Raw genomic sequence first — 21,114 nt, forward strand, 5'->3', positions numbered from 1 at the left:
ATGCCGCAACGGTGAGCTGTGGACGCCTCTGTGTGTGTGCTATTTCCCTTGGCAGCCAAGGTGAGACCAAGGCTTGGCTCTGACTGTTCTTTCTTGGTTTTAAAAATATTGTTAATATAATGGGATAGTATGAATTTTAAGATCCTGTTAACTTGGAGTTAGGCATATTGTTTTTTTTTTTTCTCATCTTAAAAAAAATTTTTTTTTATTGATTTCAGAGAAGAAGCAAGAGGGAGAGAGAGAAAAAAACATCAACGATGAGAGAGAATCATTGATCAGCTGCCTCCTGCACGCCCCACACTGGGGATGGAGCCCACAAACCAGGCATGTGCCCTGACCAGGAATCAAACCCTAACCTCCTGGTTCATAGGTTGATAATCACTGCGCCACACTGGCTGGGCGGCATATTTGTTTTACATAAAATAAACCATTAATCAAGATCAAGCACAGTTTGTTGATAAAATATGTATTCTTTAAAACTGAGAGATACAGTTTTAATTTTAGACATCTAACATTTTTTGAAATCATTGTAGTTGAATTTTCTTCAGCAGATTAGTCTTACACACATGAAAATGTTGCCTCTATTTTAATTTGATAGCAATGATTTCATATGTCTAGACACAAGAATTTATGAATGCCTACTATGTGCCAGGCTAAAGAGTGTTATTCAGTTTAAGCTATTATGGGGTGTTTTTCTCAATTCTACAAAGACAGTCATTTTTAAAAAAACTTTATTGAGAATTGATATACAAAAAATTGCACACATTTAATGTATACATCTTTGGATATACACATGCACCCATGATACTATTACTATGATCAAGGTGCTAAATATATCGATTTCTTCCCAAAATTTTATGTTCTTTTGTGGTTTTCACTTGTTTGTGATAAGAACACAATATGATATCTATTCTCTTAACATATCTTAAAATGTATAATACATTTTAATGTATAATACATGTTAATTATAGGTACTATGTTGTATAACAGATCTCTAGAACTTACTCATCTGCATACTGAAACTTCATATCTATCCAGCAACAATTCTCCTCCCCCCAACCCCTGGTAACCACTATTCTATTTCCTGCTTCTGTGAGTCTGACTATTTTAGATACCCCATATAAGTGCAGTATTTGTGCACTTGAAGTTTTGTTTAATGAGATCAGTTAAGCAGTGAGAATCAGAATGTATGAAGTGAGCCTGAACAGAGGGTTTTATTCAACTCTTTTCATCTCATAAATGTAAAAACTGAATCCAGAGTGATGAAATCACTTGTTCAGGGTCATACAGTAATTGCTATGTTCTTATCTTCTTAACTAAACTTTTAAATAATGTGTTTCATCATGACCTGACCTATATCTGTATGGTGGAGAAGAAATATACTCTATGTATCTGGGTTTCACTTATCTTGTCCCTCCCAGCCCAACAGATGTGCAGGTGGCCACAACCCTCTCCAGTTGCATGTGACCTTGTTCACTGTGGTTGTCTAATCCTACTGACTGATTCCTTGTAGACCAAGAGAATGCTGGTGGAGAAGATGGGCCGAGAGGCTGTGGAGCTAGGCCACGGAGAGGTCAACATCACAGGGGTGGAAGAGAACACCTTGATTGCCAGCCTTTGTGACCTCTTGGAAAGGATCTGGAGCCATGGACTCCAAGTAAAACAGGTAATGAATGTAGAGCCCTTTCTGCTGTGCAAACTATCTTCTTGTTTTCACTTACTAGCTTTCCCATACTCTTCCAGCTGGCTGGCTTTGGAGAATGGTACATAGTATGCATGGAGTGAGATTAGAAATAGGTAAACAAACAATTAAATAGGATCTAAACTATTTTGTTTAAAAATAAACTTCATAAATCTGTGTGTTTGTCAGACATTTTAAAAGTGGTGCTTCTGTCCTGCAAATAGAGCTTAAGGCCATACTGATAGATCCTGTTTGGCAGCTGGCCCTAGAGATGGAGCATAGAGAAAGAGGGAACGTGAAGCTCAGAAGTACCAAACACACTAGTACCCTAAGAGTCCTTCATTAGCTGTACATTCCCAGTGGATAAAGGTCTGTCATGAACATTTCGTTTACATGTGGATAGCTTAGCCATCTAAAGATCTGAGAGAAGTTGAGTAAGTTTGATTTTTACTGCTTAATACCCAGAGAATGTTCTTATTTGAAAATACTCTAATTTGAAAAGTCAAGATGGACAACTTTTACTTTTATGCATTTTTTAATTTGAAAAGAACTTGAAACATTATCAGAAGCAATTTTATTTTGGACAAATTAGAAACTATATATAAGTATCCAGCAAATATTTATTGAGGGCCTACAGTATTCCAGGAACTATTGTAGGCACTTGAGATAACCTTAGTAAACAAAACAGATCAAGATGCCCTAGCTGGTTTGGCTCCATGGATAAGAGTGTCGGCCTGCGGACTGAAGGGTTCGATTCTGCTCCAGGGCCAATACATGGGTTACAGGCCCAATCCCCAGAAACGGGTGTGCAGGAGGCAGCCAGTGAATGAATCTCTTTCATCATTGGTGTTTCTATCTCAACAAAAACAAAAACAAAAACAACATCAACAAAAACAGACCAAGATCTCTGCCCTTCTGGAGTTCCCATTTTCATGGTTTGGAGGCAGTCTACCACATCTGCCCTTCAAAACATTATTTTGTGCACATACTAGTATACCCATATACAGGTGTGTATTAAAAAAATCCAGCAATACCACAATGAGATAATTTTTCACACCCACTAGGATAACTAAAGCAAAAAAAGATAAAGTGTTAGTGAGGATTTGGAGAAATTAGAACCTTCATACATTGCTGGTGGAATGTAAAATGGTACAGCCACTTTGGAAAATGGTCTGGCAGTTCCTCAAAATGTTAACCATAGTGTTGTGACCCAGCAAGTCCACTTCTAGCTATGTATTCAAGAGAAATGGGAACATGTCTACATAAAAACATGTACACACTGTTCATAGCAGCATTATTCCAAATAGGCCCAACGTGGAAAATCCCAAATGTCCATTAGCTGATGAATACATAAACTAAATGTGTGTGGCCTATCCATATAATGGAATATTATTTAATAAAAAGAATAAATTATGGATACATAGCACAACATCGATGAACTGTGAAAACATACTAAATGAAAGAAGCAGTCACAAAAGACCACATATTGTATGACCCATTTAGGCAAATCCATAGACAGAAAGATTAAAAGATGCCAGAGGTGGGAGGGAGGAAGGACTGGGGAGTGACTGCTAATGGGTATGGGGTTTCTGTTTGGGGTGATGAAAATGTTCTAAAATTAAGTAGTGTTGATGATTGCACAACTCTGAATATATTAGAAACCAGAATTTTTGTGTGTGCAGGAAATTATATACTTTATAAGTATGAATTTTATGATAATATGAATTATATATTGATAAAGCTGTTTAAAAAAATCAATTGGATTATACTGTACATAATGTTTTATAACTTGCTTTTTTTTTCCTCATTATTTTTTCCATGTCCTTAACTAATTTTTAGATGATATTACAGTATTTAAGAGCTGAGACTATAAATCAGATAGACTTGGGTTTGATTCCCACTTAATAATTTTATGAAACTGATCAAGGTACCAAGCTTTTCTAAGTTTCTGTTTTCTCATATGTATGATGGAATTTTAAAAGTACCCACCTCTGTAGGATTCTTGTGAGGATTTGATAATTCATGTAAAGCACTAAGCTCAAAGCCTGGCGTCTGGGAGATTCTTAGTAAATGTTTGTGGTTATTCTTCTTCTAAAATCTCAGTTTTAATTAATGTATTATTGTATAGATGTGCCATACTTGAATCAATCCCTTATCATTGGTCATTTAGGTTATTTTGATTTGTCAGTATTGTAAACAACATTGCGATTATAGATTTTTTAAAAATGTTAAAGATTGTGTGTCACATTCCTACAATTTTGAGAGTCCTGTTGTGTAATAGGAACACTATGAGCTTTGGAGTCAGAAAGACAGATTTGAATCTTCGCTCCACTGGGTGACTTCTAGTGATTTGCAGTTTTTGACAGTAATTTTCCTTGTCCAAAATAGAGAATTAATAAAACCTACCTTTCAGGGTTGTTCTAATAATTAGATGTAATAAAAATAAGTACCTGGCATGTGGTGGGTATGTAACATATGACAGCTATGATTATGCTAGGTTCTACATGAAGGATTTCTGTTTTTTTCTTTTCTTTATTTTTTAAAAATATGTTTTTACTGATTTTAGAGAGAGGAAGGGAGGGAGAAACATTGATGTGAGAAAAAAACTTTGATATGAGAGAGAAGCATTGATCGGTTGCCTCCGTATGCACCCTGACCCATGACCAAACCCACAACCTGGATATGTTGCCCGACTGGGAATCGAACCGGCAACCTTTTGGTGTGTATGATGATGCTCAAGCAACTGAGCACACTGACCAGGGCTCTTTCCTTTTCTTTGTAAACAAATAAGTAAAATACACATAATTATTCTATCATTTTTCTTAAAGTTTAGCAAGCCTGACACTATGGTTAAGTAAGCTCTTTGAGCTTTTTGATAAAACATGCCCTCAAAACTTTTTACTGTTTGCCATAAAAATCTTAAGGCATTTAAAAAAAATAACCTTATCATCACATGTTCTAAACCTGTCCTCTGAGGCCTGGCAACATATTCTACAAGAGATTATGGGGATTTCTTTTGGGAATCATTTGATCCCTCTCTCAGTTTGGATAGACAGAGGCTACTTATTTGGTGAGAAACCAGTACAACATAAATGGGGGCTTTTTTGTTCAGGTTCTGTTTTCTGAGTTCTGCTTTTGGGTCACTAAAGTGTCACTGGAGGGAAGTGAGGGCCTGTGCCTGTGGCAGGGCACTTATGCCCTGAGGGACACATGTTCACTGGAGAGTGACCCTGACTATCTCCGTTGGGCTCCTACAGCATGCTCCTTAGATCTCCATTTTCGTGGTCTGTGTGTAGAGCACCTTTCTTCTGCTGAGACAGTCCTCAGTGATGTTCATTCCAAAGGTTATACCTGTTTACCTGGTCTCCATCATGCAGACTGTGCATGATCATGCACAGATTGTGACCAAATTCACTTTCAGAGAACTATCTTATCTCCCTCTTCCTGGGGGCACCTTACTGACCAACTGCCTATTTTATCTACTTATAAAGTAGGGAGAACCAACCGGCAGTTTTTAGCTAGCTTCCTAAATTTTGTTATTAGCTGTGTTGGTCTGCATGGAAGGCTGTCTGCAGCAAATCCTCACCACTCTCTTTCACTTTCGATACATATTCCAAGGAGATGGGTATCCTGCTCTAGGATATTTATCTGACAGTAAGAGGTGAGGTTTGATTTTTCATAATAGTTTTATAATTACTGTCATTTGGGGACTGGTAAGTGAAAAGGGGTTGTTTCTCACCCTTTATGCATTGACATTCTTGGAGAATCTGGTACTATCTGTCATGTGGCCACATCCCTGAATGGGTAGTCAGACTATATTGAACCTTGCAGTCTCTATCAGTCCTTTTGCAAAAGAGGAAAAAGAGTAATTCATGTCTTTTGCACTAGAAAGACCTCAGTGCCCTCTTACTAAGCTTCAGCCCAGCTGCTACTCTCTCACTTTTGCCCTTGCCCTCCCTCCTTGACTAGTATAATCACTGTGAGCCCGGGCATCCTTCTGGCACAGTGGCCTGGTGTTGCTCTTGCCTTTGGTTCTTCAGCAGCATGGCATGTGAGGGCTCTCAGGTGACCAGCTATATTTAGTTTGTATCACATCCACACAGTCCTATAAGGGAGGCTGTCTTCCAAGTCAGTCTAGATGCTAGGACTATAGTGATGAGTAAGTCAAAGTCCCTGCCCTTTTAGGAGCCTACTCTAATGGTTTTGATAAATGAATGGATGAATGAATTTCTAGAAGTTGAATTACTATCTCAAAGAGCATGGCTATTTAAAGCTTTTGTATTCTACATATATTCTATTCATATAACAGTAACAGTGTATGGGAGCTGTAAGTCTCATTGATTTTTGTTGAACCTCTATTTTTTCAAAGTTTTGGTATTTCAATGAATAAAAAAAATGGCCTTCTGTAGTTTTAATGTGTATGTTTTTGTGTGTGTGTGGTTTTTTTTTTTAAATTGCCATTGAAGTGGGTTTTGTTTTAAGCTGGTTATGTCTTGTAGGAAATCCAAATATACAGCAAACATGATAACAGCTTGCTGATCCATTGATGAGGGTTTTCTCTCATTCAGATGCTTTATTCCTCCCTCTTCCCAAATAGATCAAAGTGATGGGTAGAAACAAAATAGGTATTGATATTTTCAAGGGAAAAATCTTGAGACCTTGAAGTTTCATATTTATCCCAGAGCATAAAATTTTCTTCAGAAGGTATAACTTCAAAGGTAAATGATCCCTTTCAGAAGCAGACTGCCTAGCGTCATTATTAAGAGTAGTGGTTACCTGGACTTAAGCTTGAATTTCAACACTCTACTTACTATCTGTGTGATCTCTTACAATCTTTCTGACCCCCAATTTGCTCTTTTCTAAAGAAAATGAGGATACGGGTACCTACCTTATAGGATTTTGGGGAGCATTAAATAAAATGTTGTATTTTAAACATTTAACATAGTTCATAGCACACCTCAAGCAAGACATGGTAGCTTCTATCATTATTATTACTTTCATAAAATGCAGAACTAAAGTTATTTATAAAACTATTATAATAAATTCTACTACTAAAACAAACATTATGTTACATTTATATTGTATCCACTGTATAGGAACATTCACCATGAATCTGAAATAAAGGTTTTATCACATAATGAGTGTCTCTGTACTGAAGGATGACTGGGAAGAGACAAAGCAGTTGCTGGGGGGCTAGCTGGGCTCACTCACTCCATAGGCAAATTGCTCCCTTACATCAGGCTTGCAAGTGCTATTCAGATTTGTGTCTTATTAAAATGACTAATTATGCCCTAGCCCAGTGGTCAGCAAACTGCAGCTCGCGAGCCACATGCGGCTCTTTGGCCCTTTGAGTGTGGCCACGAAGTTTCAATTGCACTGTACATGCGCGCCCGCACATGGTATTTGCAGTTTGCCGGCCACTGCCCTAGCCCATAGTGTGGCCCAGAGCTGTCGGCACTTGGAGCCCTGGAGGGGAAAGAAGGGATGAAAGCGGGTTTAGCTTAGTGGTTAGACAGCGTTGGCCTGGGGACTAAAAGGTGCTAGGTTCTATTCTGGTCAAGGGCACAAGCCTGGGTTGTGGGCTTGATCCCCAGTAGGAGGCATGCGGGTAAACAGCCAATCAATTATTCTCATCATTGATGTTTTTATCTCTATCTCCCTCTACCTTCCTCTCTGAAACCAATAAAGATATATAAAATAAAATAATATAAAATAATATAAAATAAAATAAAAAAAAAAAAATAAAATGCCTAATTACTACATGACTCAAACACAGGGTGGGACAAAAGTAGGTTTGCAGTTGTTCATATGGGAAATAATACAATAATTAACAAATAATAATAGAGTAAGAAACTGTGTTTTGTGTACTCACAACTGTAAATTTACTTTTGCCCCACCCCATAATTTCAACTGCAAATGCCAAGGTTCTCTTGGCTGCAATATGCTGACTGCAATATCTCAGCTTTGCAGTAGAGTAACAGCCTACCTTCCTGCAGGCTTCTTCAACTGTACCTTCAATAGTAAATCCTCCTCTTAGTGATGATTTATTCTCCCCAGCCTGCACTAAGGGCAGGAATGTCAGTATTTTAGGAAATTCAGGAGCTATCGTACAATCTTGTAGACTGGATATCAGCTTCTCTATGCAAAACTCATGCTCCTACCTAAGCTGACCTTCAACCAGCAAACCATTTAGAGGTTATTGGACTTTTTCTCATCCACTGGTTCATTCACATCTCTTTCTGACCATGCCCTCCTCCTTCCCAGTGGGGACCTTTTCTCTTTTCTGTTTTTTATGTTTCTCCAGGATTTTAGTAGCAGGGTATGTATATGTGTATACATTGCATCTGGTGTACACTGAGGTAAGAAATAGTACAGTAAGTCCTCACTTAACGTTGTTGATAGATTCTGAGACTTTAAGCTAAATGATGTACAACGAAACCAGTTTTACCATAGGCCAATTTATATAAATGAGAGTTAAGTTTCTATGACATCTCATCAACATTACAACAAAATAACATTGAATGAAATGTTATTTGAGGACCTGCTGTACAGGTACTTTTTATCAAAAGCTGGAATCTATATGTTTAAATTATCTCTGTCTCTGTCCACTGGATGCCTTGGCCTCTGAAATCTAAACTGATGGACATTTTCCCCTTGTATTGGTTCCAGGGGAAATCAGCCTTGTGGTCCCATCTGTTACATTATCAGGAAAACCGACAGAGAAAGCTCACATCAGGAAGCCTCAGTACCTCAGGTAAGATGGTCTCCGCTTCATTGGAGAGAACGCCCTCCACCCACATTCCATCCCCCACTGGAGAGAACAGCAGGAGTGATTCAGGTCACTGAAGCCTTTGGTCTGTGATGTTTTCTTTTTTACATATTAAGCCCCCGGGTCCTTTGAATCACAGAGCATGCCATAGCCATGGAGTTTGCTTTCATTATGTACTCTTTTGATCAGTGAAATAGAAGACATATCAGCAAGGCATGTCTCATTAGAATGAGTTTAAGTTTTAAATGAATTTGGGTGGTACTAATGTCTTGTGTTTGGAGCAATTGTTTTCAGAGTCTTTTGTTTTATTTCTCTTAGACAGGCATTGAGATGATCTATCCTATCAAGTAAGGGAGCCTGTTTGCAATGTCCTACCTTAAGGCCTGGTGTGAATAATTCCTTACACTTCCTTACTGTTTCTAATTTAATGAAAATATCAGAGTTGTCAGGGACCCCAGAGATCATCCTAGTCCAGCCCCTTATTTACAAGAGGAGGAAACTGGGATTGAGAGAGGAATTGAATTTACTAGAGATCACCCAGTGAATTGATAGAAGAGGCCAGATTAGGAGCCATTCTCTTGTCTCCTAATCTTGTGTTCTTTAGACGATTCTACAGTGTCCCTTCCAGGACAGTCCTCCTCCTTCCTCTACTTCTTGTTAACATCTCCCCTTCACACCTCTTTCATTCTTCTCTCTCTGCCCAGGAGTTTGTTCACCTTCCTTGGATGTTCTTATCCTAATGATAAAGATCAGTTTAAATGGGGGTTAAAAGATAGGCATGAACTCAGTGTCCTCTTTGCTCTTGAATTCGTTGACCTCAACTAGCACTGAAAGTGGGGAGAATAATTGACTGAAAATGAGGTACAAGAGCTTCCTAAGTAGCCTTTTAAGAGTTTTTTGGTTCACTTTCTGGATATGAGAGTCTTCTCAGGAAGGCTATTGACGTTATTGCTAAGGGGTAAACTATAGCTGAAAATTCTCAACAGCCGAGTAATCAGGGTAGTAAGTTTTAAACGTTGGGCCAGATATGCAGATATAAAGGTATTATATCTAGAGGTCTGGTTTTCTGCAACATGTTTTTTTACACATCCTGTTGGCTCTTTTGTAGCCTATTTTGAGGCAAGAGCAGGACAAAAGTAGTGCCTCCAAGTGGAATCACTATCTTCTATGCATTATGATGAGAACGTACGGGTTAGGAGCCAGAGGATCTGACTTTGCCATTTGGTGACTAGGCAAAGCAGCTAACCTGTCTGAATTTCGGTTCCCTCTATGATACCTTCTTTGGTTATCTCATAAGTTATTAAATAATTAGATGTGATAATATGCATACAAGTATTAAATCTAAAACCTAGTGGGTACTTAATAAATATTATGAAATGATTGTTCAAAGTGTTAAAAAAATAACTGTTTCCTGTAGAAATATGTAATTTTAGATTAGAAGGGTAGTTAGCTATTTGGATAGTCCGATCTTAGAAATGACCAGTTTCTTTGTTCTAGGAATACTTGTTGATTCAGAACGGAGGAAGTCCGATGCCAGCTCAGTCATGTCTCCCTTGAGAATCTCCCTCATTCAGGATATGAGGTCAGTGTGGGCTCAGACATAATAAGCCACTGAAATCCTGTTTCCAGTTGCTGCTTAGGTGTCCGTGTTATGGAGCAGGGTCTCAGTGACCCGTGCTTCCACAGCATCTCAGTTAACCAGGAAGCCCTTCTCATTGGTCTTGTGCTTTATAATGTGTTTATAGAGCAGGTGGGTTTCCTGACATTTTTGGAGAATTATATCAGAGTATCTCCAGGTCTAATGGCTCTGGGGTTAACCTGACTTTTTTTGAGAGCTGTACTGTCACCCCCAACCCCCATCCTTTGCCAGGTGAGCCTATCTGGCAAAGCTACATGGAAGCCCAGGATTTATAGAATAAGAGAAATGTACTCTCCCAGGGATGGATAGAGCTGTCTCTCTAGGTCTCCTTTGGCTTTACGGGGGAGGTATTGGTAGTGAGTTCATCTCCCACCCACCCTCACTTTTTTCCATTTCCCTTTCAGGCATATCCAGAACATTGGGGAAATCAAGACTGATGTGGGAAAGGCCAGAGCATGGGTGCGACTCTCCATGGAAAAAAAGTTACTTTCCAGACACCTGAAGCAGCTTCTCTCAGACCATGAGCTCACCAAGTAAGGCCACTCCACCTGGAGTAGAACAGGCCCTCAGGAATGCTGGGGGGAACTAGAAACCCGTGTGGGAAGGGGGGTAGTCAGTATGTCATCACTGCTGTATTCAGCTAAACTCAAATTGCGTATGAAGGTTTTGAAGTATTTCCACTTCTATCTGCAGAAGAATAATTCTGCTGTATTTGTTCTCCCTACCTTCCCAATCGGCATGCCCAAAATGACTTTCTCATAGAGTAGTGAGAAGGATGGGGTCCTCATTGGTTACCTCAGAGTTTGGGGGCTCCTCCTCTCTATGCACTCTGGTGACTTGTATATCACAGGCATTTTTTCTGTCTCTTTCCTGAAGGATTGGAGAATTACAAGGAAACTTATAAATTATATATATACCCTTATCTCTTCTGTTCTCTCCTGGGGCCAGGGCAAGCCCACAGTAACCAAGTCCTTGCTTTTCCTCTCTGGACCTTTACTTCTAGGGCAAGTTGTAGGAACCTATTATTTGTAGGGCAGATTTGCAGATATTAGCTTAAATATATAAAAATATATTTCATATTTAAATATATTTTTATTGATTTCAGAGAGGAAGGGAGAGAGAGAGAAACATCAATGATGAGAGAGAATCATTGATTAGCTGCCTCCTGCACTCCCCACACTGGGGATTGAACCTGAAACCCAGGTATATGCCCCAATTGGGAATTGAACTGTGACCTTCTGGTTCATAAGTCGACGCTCAACCACTGAGCCATGCTGGCAGGGCCCTTTGGCTTAAATATTTAGGGTCTTCCTTCATTTGACTCTAGCCTAACTTTTCAGGCTCATTGCTAACTGTTCACTTTTCTGAGCCCTCAACCCTAGTCAAACTGATTTCCACATTCTGTTATCCTCTTCCTATGTGCCTGTTTAAATTTGTGCTGTCCTTCAGGCCCCTCTTGTTCTAGGAACATTGAAGCTTATGGTTCTTTAAATTTCCAGAGAGCCTTGCATTTGGCAACTCATTATGGGCAGTCTTATACTGTGGCCTTTACATGATTAATTCACCTGTATTTGAGGGTAGGTGCTTTCCTCTCTATCATCTGCACATAGTAGCCTTGTTTGGTGAAGTATCTGTTGAAAGTACCTTATAAACCTGACTAGGTAGAACCTGACAGGTATACTGAATCCCATACCTCTTTGACCATGATGATTGCAGCCTTGGCAACCAGGATAGTTACGTTCTTTTGTTTTTTTTGTGTGTGCACTCCTCTCTGCTGAGGGCCTGTACATTTGGCTCTCTGTGTCCCCTCTCCTTGGAGAAGGTATCATTGCTGAGCAGTTGCAGAAGGCCTGCAATGTCAGACAAAGGAGTTGGTCTTTGATGAGTAAGCAGTGGGGATGCGGGGTGGAGATGGCAGAAAGTTAGAAAAGGAGAAGGACATGGTCTGCATAGCTCTCCCTGGTCTGTGACCTGGCTCATTCCCTTCATTGCCCTTTATTGTCTCTGAAGTGTCCCTGGCTTACATTCACATTCAGAGCAGTTTTCTGACTCGTGGGTCTCAGGTCAGCTGGGATCTGAGACTTGGCCTGGGAATGAGTATTGATCGCAGATCTCCTGTCGTTGCTCCTCCAACACCACACACTAGGTGAAGCCCTAGCAAGATGCCTGAGAGGGCCTGTGTCTTTCCCAGAGAAAATTGCATTTGGGCCCTCAGTTTAAGGAAGGAGATCCCAAGACCTCTGACACTACATTGTAGTGACATCAACCCTTGGACACAGGGTAGAGTTTGGTTGTTGTTGTTCCTGCTATAGCTTAAGCCACATTCCCTCTAGCCCTCAGTTGGAGTAACTGGCTTTGTTCCTTTTTCAGGTAGCTCTAAAGAACTTAAGGCTTGACATCTCATTCTTCCCCTAGCTGACTCCTTCCAGAACTGAGTAATTCTAGTCTCTTTCCTCTCCTCTTGGCCGGGAGACTGATGTATTGCTTCCTCTCCAACAGAAAGTTGTACAAGCGCTATGCCTTCCTGCGCTGTGATGACGAGAAGGAGCAGTTCCTCTATCACCTCCTCTCTTTCAATGCCGTCGATTACTTTTGCTTCACCAATGTCTTCACAACTATCCGTGAGTAGCCCTGTGCCCCCCACTAGCCTTCTTAGTTCCTGTCTTCATGAGCCTGCCTGAGGCTAACTCACTGTCCCCTTTTTAAGAAAAAAGATGATCACTTGTACTTTTGATTTGCCTTTTGCTTCTGTGGGAGAGAGGTGCAATGCCCTCCTTGGAGGTTGTTTTTCTCTGAAGCGGCTTATTGTTGCTCTGAACTGGGGAGCTCAGTCTTTTTGGCCATCGTGTTGTCACTGTTGTTCTAGGCACTGCCCTGGGAGCCTCAGGTGATGGATCGGATTGGGTGTGGTGGGGAAGTTCACTGCCCTCTAGATACCTGTAAAGAAATTTCCCTTTGGTTTTAGGCTGAGAGAGTCATTATTCAGTATCACAGAAGGTTTCAGAACTGCCCACAGGGACAAGCAACTCTTCCACATAGCCATGGAGGTTTGGGTCCAGACCCTAACTCATTATGTTTCTGTGAGCAGAGTCTGCCCCTCCTATGGGCCTCAGTCTCCCTATTTGCAGAGTGAGGAAGAGGGTTCAGAATAGTCTAAGGCAGGCCCCTGGAGCCTCATCTTTCTTTGGTGCCAGCATGTTGGGTGGAGGGTAGTCTCTGAATTTGTCCCATGACTAGTTGTTTGGCCAGTGACTCAGCAGCCTCAGTGGTGTGGTGTGGACTCCTTTGTTACATATCTTTTTAAATTCAAATACCATTCTGATCGCTCATGGTCCAAGAACATTCAAATAATAGACCAAAAAGAAGCAGATGTTAAAGATTGGTCTTCAGACATTAGAGTCAGTGATGCCACGCTTGCCTATGGTCTTGCAACATAAAATCACATCCACACCTCAGTGGCCACCAAACTACTCAGCAGAGCTTCCTTAACTGAGCTGTTTGAAGCTACCATTTTGAGTTCTAGTGACTGTTTTTTTTTTTCAGGCTCTCAGCAAGGGTTAGAGGAATCAGCTCAACCTCGGCACAGTGCCAAAATGTGGCCAAGTAAGGCTTTGAGTCCATCACAGCAGCATTTACTAGCACAGGGGCCTTCTCCACAAGGTTGCGGACAAATTGGGTCATGGTTCTAGGATGGAAATTCTGTGGTCCCAAATGGTCAGCTGAATGTCACAGCGTGCACTTTTGTTTCTACATGACATCCGTCTTCCCTCGCAGAGAAGAGGGCTATAGGCTTCAGTAGATGCAGCACTGAGCTAGAATTTAGGAGACCTGAGGGAAACGAATTTCCTTTCAGTGCCTCAGAAAAGGCAACGGAATACCTGCATGTCCTCTCCTGAGATTGTTATTAGAGTGCAAGAGATGATAGATGGAAGTGCTCTGAAAAGCAAGTCTGTACAATGTTGAGTTGGTGATGTTATTTAAGGAATAGGTTGACTTAGCTCTGAGCCTGCATATGGGCTTGAATCTTTGATGTTTGGGGTAACCCGAGGGGGAGTGAGATTGATGGGAGGGTTGGCTAATATTCTGAGCTAGCCAGAGACTAGCTCCTGGTGACTTGCAGCTCCGGCTGTGCTGGGGCTGCTATCATGTGAGCATGCCTGGAGCAGGTCAGGCCCTTTCAGGTATGGGAGGGATTCCTGATCCTCCTCCATGCCTTTGTGGCTTCCTCTAAACAGTGATCCCCTACCACATCCTGATTGTACCAAGCAAGAAGCTGGGGGGCTCCATGTTCACTGCCAACCCATGGATTTGCATCTCGGGAGAATTGGGTGAGACACAGATCCTGCAGATTCCCAGGAACGTTTTGGAGATGACCTTCGAGGTACGTGTTGTCCAGGAACCACGCTCTAAGCTCTGTGGAAATCTGAGTTTGCAACAGTTGCTTTTCTGGAGCTTTCTGCAGAGGTTTTTGGAGGCTTTGCTCTATACAGTGTTATACATCAGCATGGCTGGCCTGTCCTGAGATGATCGGAACCAAGGGCTGACCCAAGGAGGGGGGAGCCTGCCCTGTCTAAATAGTCTCTGGCTGGAAAGCCCTTACCCATCTGAACTTACATATCTCCCTGTCCATGGTGTGCTGAGAAATCCCCAAGAGTTCTTTCAGCTGCTGGGCCCAAATGTTCACAGAGACCTCTGGACCTCAGACTGCTATCCCATTTCCAGAGCTGCGGGCTCCCGGGCCCTCTTCTCTCTGTAGGTAGCAGCCATCGGCCCCTCATGTGATGGTATTGTACTGTTGGCTTTGGTGACAGGTGGAACCATGAGCTCTGTCCCTGCCAGGTTGCAGACAGCCAGTCAGATGTCTGCCTTCAAGGAGTGTCACTAATTTTTCCTACTTCCTTTTCCTACCTCATCTTCTCTATTTGGCTGTTCTCTCATAGTGCCAGAACCTGGGGAAGCTCACTACTGTGCAGATAGGCCATGATAACTCTGGGCTGTATGCCAAATGGCTGGTGGAGTATGTGATGGTCAGGAATGAGATCACAGGACATACCTACAAGTAAGTGTTCCCTCAGCAGTGCTCTAAAATGCTGGGGCAAGGGTACCACCAGGGGCTGTGTTTGATGCTTGGGTATGTGGAGTTCTCAAGGAGGCTGCTTAGGCTCTGATAGGCTGGGGCAACTTCCTATTTGGCTCTGCCTCATGCACCTGAAAAAAAATAGGAGGAGGGTTTATCAAGGGAAGATGTGTGACATTGCTGTGAGAGGTTCCAGGACACCCATCACTCCCCAATTGTGCACATGGGATGGATGAGCAGGCCCTTGAGGGGTCCTCAGGGATGGCTTTGTTGATGGCTCTTTCTGAGCAGTAGGGGGACGGGCATGGGAGGAGCTGGCAGCTCTGACAGGCCATTGCCCGACCTGTAGGTTCCCCTGCGGCCGGTGGCTGGGGAAGGGCATGGACGACGGAAGCCTGGAGCGGGTCCTAGTGGGAGAGCTGCTCACATCCCAGCCCGAGGTGGACGAGAGGCCGTGTCGGACCCCGCCCCTGCAGCAGTCCCCCAGCGTCATCCGCAGGCTTGTTACCATCTCACCCAACAACAAGCCTAGTAAGTGGGAAGAGGCTGGGCCCTCATGCTACCCAGCCTGGGAAATGTGGGCAGATCTCTGGGAGCCCTGATATGGTAGCCCAAATCCCAGCCTGTGAGCTGCCTCAGGAACCACCTCTGCCACCAAAGCAGCCTCAGGGGATCTAACACTCTCCGTAGAGGCCTGGAAGGAGAGGGAGTGCTTTTGGAGGCTGGCCTGGGGCCTCCCTACTATTTGTATATGATCCTAGAGAGGTGAGGGGTCTACTGTCACGCCTTCTCTTTCCTGGTGCCTGGGCTTCACAGCCAGTCTTGGCCCTCTTTTGGCTGCCAAATGTTCCAGGGTAAATGGAAAATAAACTTCACCAGCATCTCTTAGCACAGAGCTCAAAGGTATTGACTTTGCTTTCCTCCCCAGGATTTTAGGAAGAGCTAGCTCAGCACAGTTTGGTGGGTGAGAGCTACTTTTGCCAAGGTCAGGCTGCCCTACCTCTCCCGTGACCCCCCACAATGTCCTCAGTTTCCTGCTCAGGCAGCTAAGCACGGTTAGCCTCTGAGATTGGTGAGGGGTGTCTGCTTGATTTTTATCAGAGCTGAACACTGGGCAGATCCAGGAGTCCATTGGGGAGGCAGTCAATGGCATCGTGAAGCACTTCCATAAGCCTGAGAAAGAGGTAAGCCTTCCTGTCCTCCAGCCCAGGGCCTTGCATTGAGAGAGAGAGAATAATACTGTTCTTGGCCCATGTGCTTGGACAGCCTGGAGTGTAGAGTGTGTGCCTCAGTTTGAGACTGAGCAGATTTTTTCTCCGGGGATCTCTGCTTGGGTTACCCTGTTTTCCTTACACACTAATGGCCCAACAGAGTCCTGGGGCCTCTAGTGAACAGTGTGTATTCCTATTTTCTTCAGGATTTGCCTGTCTCCCTGAATAATGGCCACATTGGCTTTGTCCCCCTGGTGGGAACCCACATTCATCATCTATTCATTTATTCATTTACTCAATAGCTATTCACTGAGAGCTGTTCTGAGCCAGGCACTGTGCCAGGTGCTAGGGGAACAGACAAGGTCCCTGCCTGTCTTTTGCTGCCCTTTTAGCTGTGGGTTGTGGATTTGGGGATGCAGTGGTGGGAGGGCAGCTTGAAGCAAGCCTGTCACTCTCCTGTTTCCTTACTAGAGAGGCAGTCTGACGCTGTTGCTTTGTGGAGAGTGTGGTCTTGTCTCGGCTCTGGAACAGGCTTTCCAGCATGGATTTAAATCGCCCCGTCTCTTCAAAAATGTCTTCATTTGGGATTTCCTGGGTGAGTTGGACTAGGATGTGTGGTGGGAAAGCATGGAGAGACATGGGGACTCACCAACATAACATGGGTGCTAACCCCTGGGCTCTGAGGTACAGAAGCCAAATCAGGTAATTCTCAGATTAGCTCTCTTGTTTGCCCTGCCTTTCCCCAAAGGTAATGACAGTTCTCCCCACCTTCACCCCTCACCTCCTGAGAACCGGATGGAGAAGGTTCTCTCTAAGCATCTGTTGTATAGCACAGGCTTAGTCATGAGTCCTCACACTCTTTTCTTGGAGATCTAGAAGGCCAGCCCAAGCCCTGTGTTGCGCCCACCTAGAGAATTTTTATGCAGGAGCTTCTCTTTCAAGAGTTTTTTAGAAATCTTAAGACTAGAGAAAGTAGCATCTTTACATCAGGGGCCACGTAAATTTTAAAAATAAGGATAAGGAATATAGGAATCATTTTGAAAGGTGATGAGTGACATCAGAACACTCACGTTATTCTCATTAAGTTACTTACATCATCAGCATTGAGATGCCCATGGCTGGTGGCCTGCAGGACAGTCAGTGACAGGTCGGCTTTAAGAGGCTTTGTCATCGGCAAGCTTTCTCCTCTTCACAGAAAAAGCACAAACATATTATGAGACTTTGGAGCAGAATGAAGTTGTTCCTGAGGAAAATTGGCATACAAGGGCCCGGAATTTCTGCCGATTTGTCACTGCAATCAACAATACTCCCAGGAACATTGGCAAGGATGGCAAATTCCAGATGCTGGTGTGCTTGGGAGCCAGGTACTGCAGCCTCAAGCCCAGAGTACATAGCAGCCAGCCTTGGAAGTGGTGCTAGAGTCCTAGTGTGGTGCAGGGGTGGGGAGTGGCTGATGACCAGGCATTCTTGGGCAGGAGATGCCTTAGAGGACTTCCTAGAGCCCCTTAATTTCCTTTATGTACCATGCATATCGGTGGAGATCTGAGGAGGTGGGGGTGAGAGTGTGTGTAGCTGGGGAAGAAGAGCCACATTAAAAAAAAAAAATAATATATATATATATTGATTTCAGAGAGGAAGGGAGAGGGAGAGAGAAATATCAATGTGAGAGAGAATCATTGATTAGTTGGCTGCCTCCTGCACTTCCCCGCCTCCCCCCACTGGGGATCAAGCCTATAATCTGGGCATGTGCCCTGACCGGGATAGAACTGTGACCTCCCGGTTTATAGGTCAAAGCTCAACGAATAAGCCATACCAACCAGGCCCAATAGCCACATGTTAATGGAAGGAATAAAACCACCCCACTGGAGAAATTTAAAAGAGTCTATATAGTCATTCCTTGAACAAACATATGAATGTGCCAGTCCTCGTGATGGTGGGAATAGAGATGGTGTGAATAGAGCTGAATGAAACATGCCCCTACCGTGTGGAAGTTTACTTGTCCCAATTGAATACAGTACAAGGCAGGAGGTTGTGAGAGCCCAACAAGAGGTACACATTTATATTATACGGTATACTGGAAATATAGAGGAGAAAGATCAGAGAAGGCTTCAGGGAGGAGGCGCTAAGGACCTGGGCCAGAGGATCCTTCCCTGTTAGGATAGAGTTGTTCAACCAGGGGACTGAAATGATACTAATTTGAAATCATGGATGGTGTGCATGAGATTGGGCAAGATTGTTAGGGGCTAGTCCGGTAGGTCAGGTGAGAGCATGAAGCCCTAATGAGCCTAAGGCAATAGTTTGTTCAGGCACAAAAGGCAGGGAGTTGGTGTGGGATTCACATCCCACATCAGCCACTTAATAACTGTGTGATCTTGGAGAAGCTATTTAACCTCTGTGCTCCTCAGTTTCTTCTTGTATAAAGTGGGGATTATAACAGCACTAACGGCATTATATCACATCAGAGGGTGGAATGACGGTTAAGTACCTTATAACAGTGCTTAGTACATGCCGAGCTCTATGTGGATGTTAGCTCTCAGTATCACTCCTGGTGGTGATAGCTGTGGGGAGGAAGGATTGGCTGCTATTGGTTAGAGACTGGCTGTTGAGATGGATGCAGTGGTGCTGACTGGACTTGGTGTCTGTTTGGTGGCGGGGTTATCTAAAGAGGAACAGGCCTGGTGGCAGATGTCAGGGCTGATTTGGGTCAGGTTGGGCTGGTGTCCTGGGCAGGGCTGCCCTCAGTAGGAGTTTTTTATTGCGGTGTAAGGCCCCTTTCCCAAGTCCTTACTGGAGGAAAAAAGGGGTTGTGGGGAGCTATCTACTTCTCCAGCTTCAGACTTTGTTCAAGGTTTCCCCTTGGCCTTGCACTAACTGTCTCCCTTTCTTTCCCTCTGACCCACCTGGACTGATCCTGCCCTGCCAGAGATCACCTCCTACACCACTGGATTGCCCTGTTGGCTGACTGCCCCATCACCGCACACATGTATGAGGATGTGGCGCTGATCAAAGACCACACACTTGTCAATTCCTTGATCCGCGTGCTGCAGACATTGCAGGAGTTCAATATCACGCTAGAGACGTCCCTGGTCAAGGGCATCGACATCTGACCTCTCAGCACCAGCTAGCAACAGGACTGAGAAAGACTCACCCTGCAGCTCTGACCCGTCTTCCCCAAGGACTTAAGCGAGTTGTGCAGGAGACGGAGATGTACACTCACTGTAAAAAGAAAACTAGAGGATTTTTGGAATAAATAATCTATTTTAGAGTTTATTTGCTGATTTGCTTTTTACACACTTTCATGTGAAAGAGTGATAGGGAGAGGGAGTCGAGGTTGGTGCTGCTTATTTTGAAGCTGGTGCCCTCCCTCGCTGTGGCCGCGTGCTGGAAGCCTGCGGCCTCCCTGGACTGAGGTTGGCACCGCATGCAGGGCAGTTCCGCTTCCTTGCCCTGCTGCGTCAGTGAGGCCATTCCACATCGTTTTTAACTAATGTTTTCTATATTAACATTATTATGGATATTTGGCTTTCCTGGGCCACACACAGGTGTGCTGAGTGGAAGCCTGAAGCTCCAATCAAAGGGATTTTTAGTAGTGCCTCTTCAAGCACTGACAAGTCAATCCACATCTTTTCTTTTCTTTTTTTTTGTCAGTATTATTTGGGAAGAAGACATGCAAAGATGTTTCATTACGCAGAAAAATCACGTTTCCTCTTGGCACGCAGTTGCGCAGAAGAAAACAAGCATGTTTTAACAGGTTTTCCTTTCCCCCCATATTATTTATTTAACCCTCCATTGTGTGTTTTAAGTCTTTCTTTTTTTTCTTTTTTTCAGGAAAGAAAAAGCTTGTCACAGTCTAACTGGCTATATTATTGTTAAATTTATGTTGTTTTGCAACTTAGAAACCAGCTACAGTATGGCCCACTTAATAAAACACCTGAAACAAAACTGCATGGTCCCTGATTTTTATGGGGGTTTATGAGCAGTGGGCGGCGGAGGGTGCAGTGTGGTCTCACCACTGAGGACCAGGCTGCAGCATCGCTTCTCTCCCCTCTCCCCGCTGGCTCGCTGGCTCAGGACTGTGGGCTGCCCAGGATGCCTCTGAGGGGTGGTGTCTCCTGGGTCCTTCCCGCTGCAGCACTAGGAGCTTTCACAGCTGTTAACTCACATGGTTATTTGAGAGGGATGCACACAGGGGTTATTTTCCTACTCTACAAAGAAAAAGGCTAGACCAGTGATGGTGAACCTATGACATGCGTGTCAGAGGTGACATGCGAACTCATTTTTTTGGTTGATTTTTCTTTGTTAAATGGCATTTAAATAAGTCTTTGTTTTTACTATGGTTGCAAATATCAAAAAATTTCTATATGTGACACGACACCAGAGTTAAGTTAGGGTTTTTCAAAATGCTGACACGCCGAGCTCAAAAGGTTCGCCATCACTGGGCTAGACAGAGGGGCAAACACCTGGCCAAGGTTGCAAAGATCGTCACTTGACAGGCAGGATGGGCCATTTCTTGAGGGGCAGGGGTGGGAACATAGGACACTTGAGATCTTGTCAGCCCTCAGGAAAAAAGCTCTTTCTTGAGACAGGGGCTTACTTTTCCTGGGATGGCAGGTGTAGCTTTATGAGGGTGTTGGGAACCAGCTCTTCAACCAAGCTGCTTTATGGAGGCAATGATCAGGTAGAACACCTCAAACCAATATCTTCTTGTGTTTCCCTGATTTCAGCATGTGCTGTTCA

General features: G+C 43.4%; 1 protein-coding gene and 1 pseudogene across 1 annotated transcript in view; one reads left to right on the top strand and one right to left on the bottom strand.

Annotated features, from left to right (window-relative positions):
- DENND5A (DENN/MADD domain containing 5A) overlaps positions 1-20,319 on the top strand; it is a 47,951-nt gene extending 27,632 nt beyond the window's left edge. Inside the window, exons 11-22 of the mRNA XM_015563742.1 lie at positions 1,514-1,666; positions 8,351-8,435; positions 9,948-10,032; positions 10,494-10,622; positions 12,589-12,710; positions 14,325-14,470; positions 15,030-15,148; positions 15,516-15,697; positions 16,268-16,350; positions 16,849-16,972; positions 17,573-17,741; positions 19,301-20,319. Coding sequence (XP_015419228.1) covers positions 1,514-1,666; positions 8,351-8,435; positions 9,948-10,032; positions 10,494-10,622; positions 12,589-12,710; positions 14,325-14,470; positions 15,030-15,148; positions 15,516-15,697; positions 16,268-16,350; positions 16,849-16,972; positions 17,573-17,741; positions 19,301-19,484 — 1,581 coding nt within the window. The 3' untranslated portion in view covers positions 19,485-20,319. The remainder of the gene's footprint in view (positions 1-1,513; positions 1,667-8,350; positions 8,436-9,947; positions 10,033-10,493; positions 10,623-12,588; positions 12,711-14,324; positions 14,471-15,029; positions 15,149-15,515; positions 15,698-16,267; positions 16,351-16,848; positions 16,973-17,572; positions 17,742-19,300) is intronic.
- LOC107183039 lies at positions 12,729-14,276 on the bottom strand (annotated as a pseudogene).
- Positions 20,320-21,114: the final 795 nt, after the last annotated feature.

The sequence above is a fragment of the Myotis davidii genome, unplaced genomic scaffold (genome assembly GCF_000327345.1).
Source record: "Myotis davidii unplaced genomic scaffold, ASM32734v1 scaffold118, whole genome shotgun sequence".
Taxonomy (NCBI): domain Eukaryota; kingdom Metazoa; phylum Chordata; class Mammalia; order Chiroptera; family Vespertilionidae; genus Myotis; species Myotis davidii.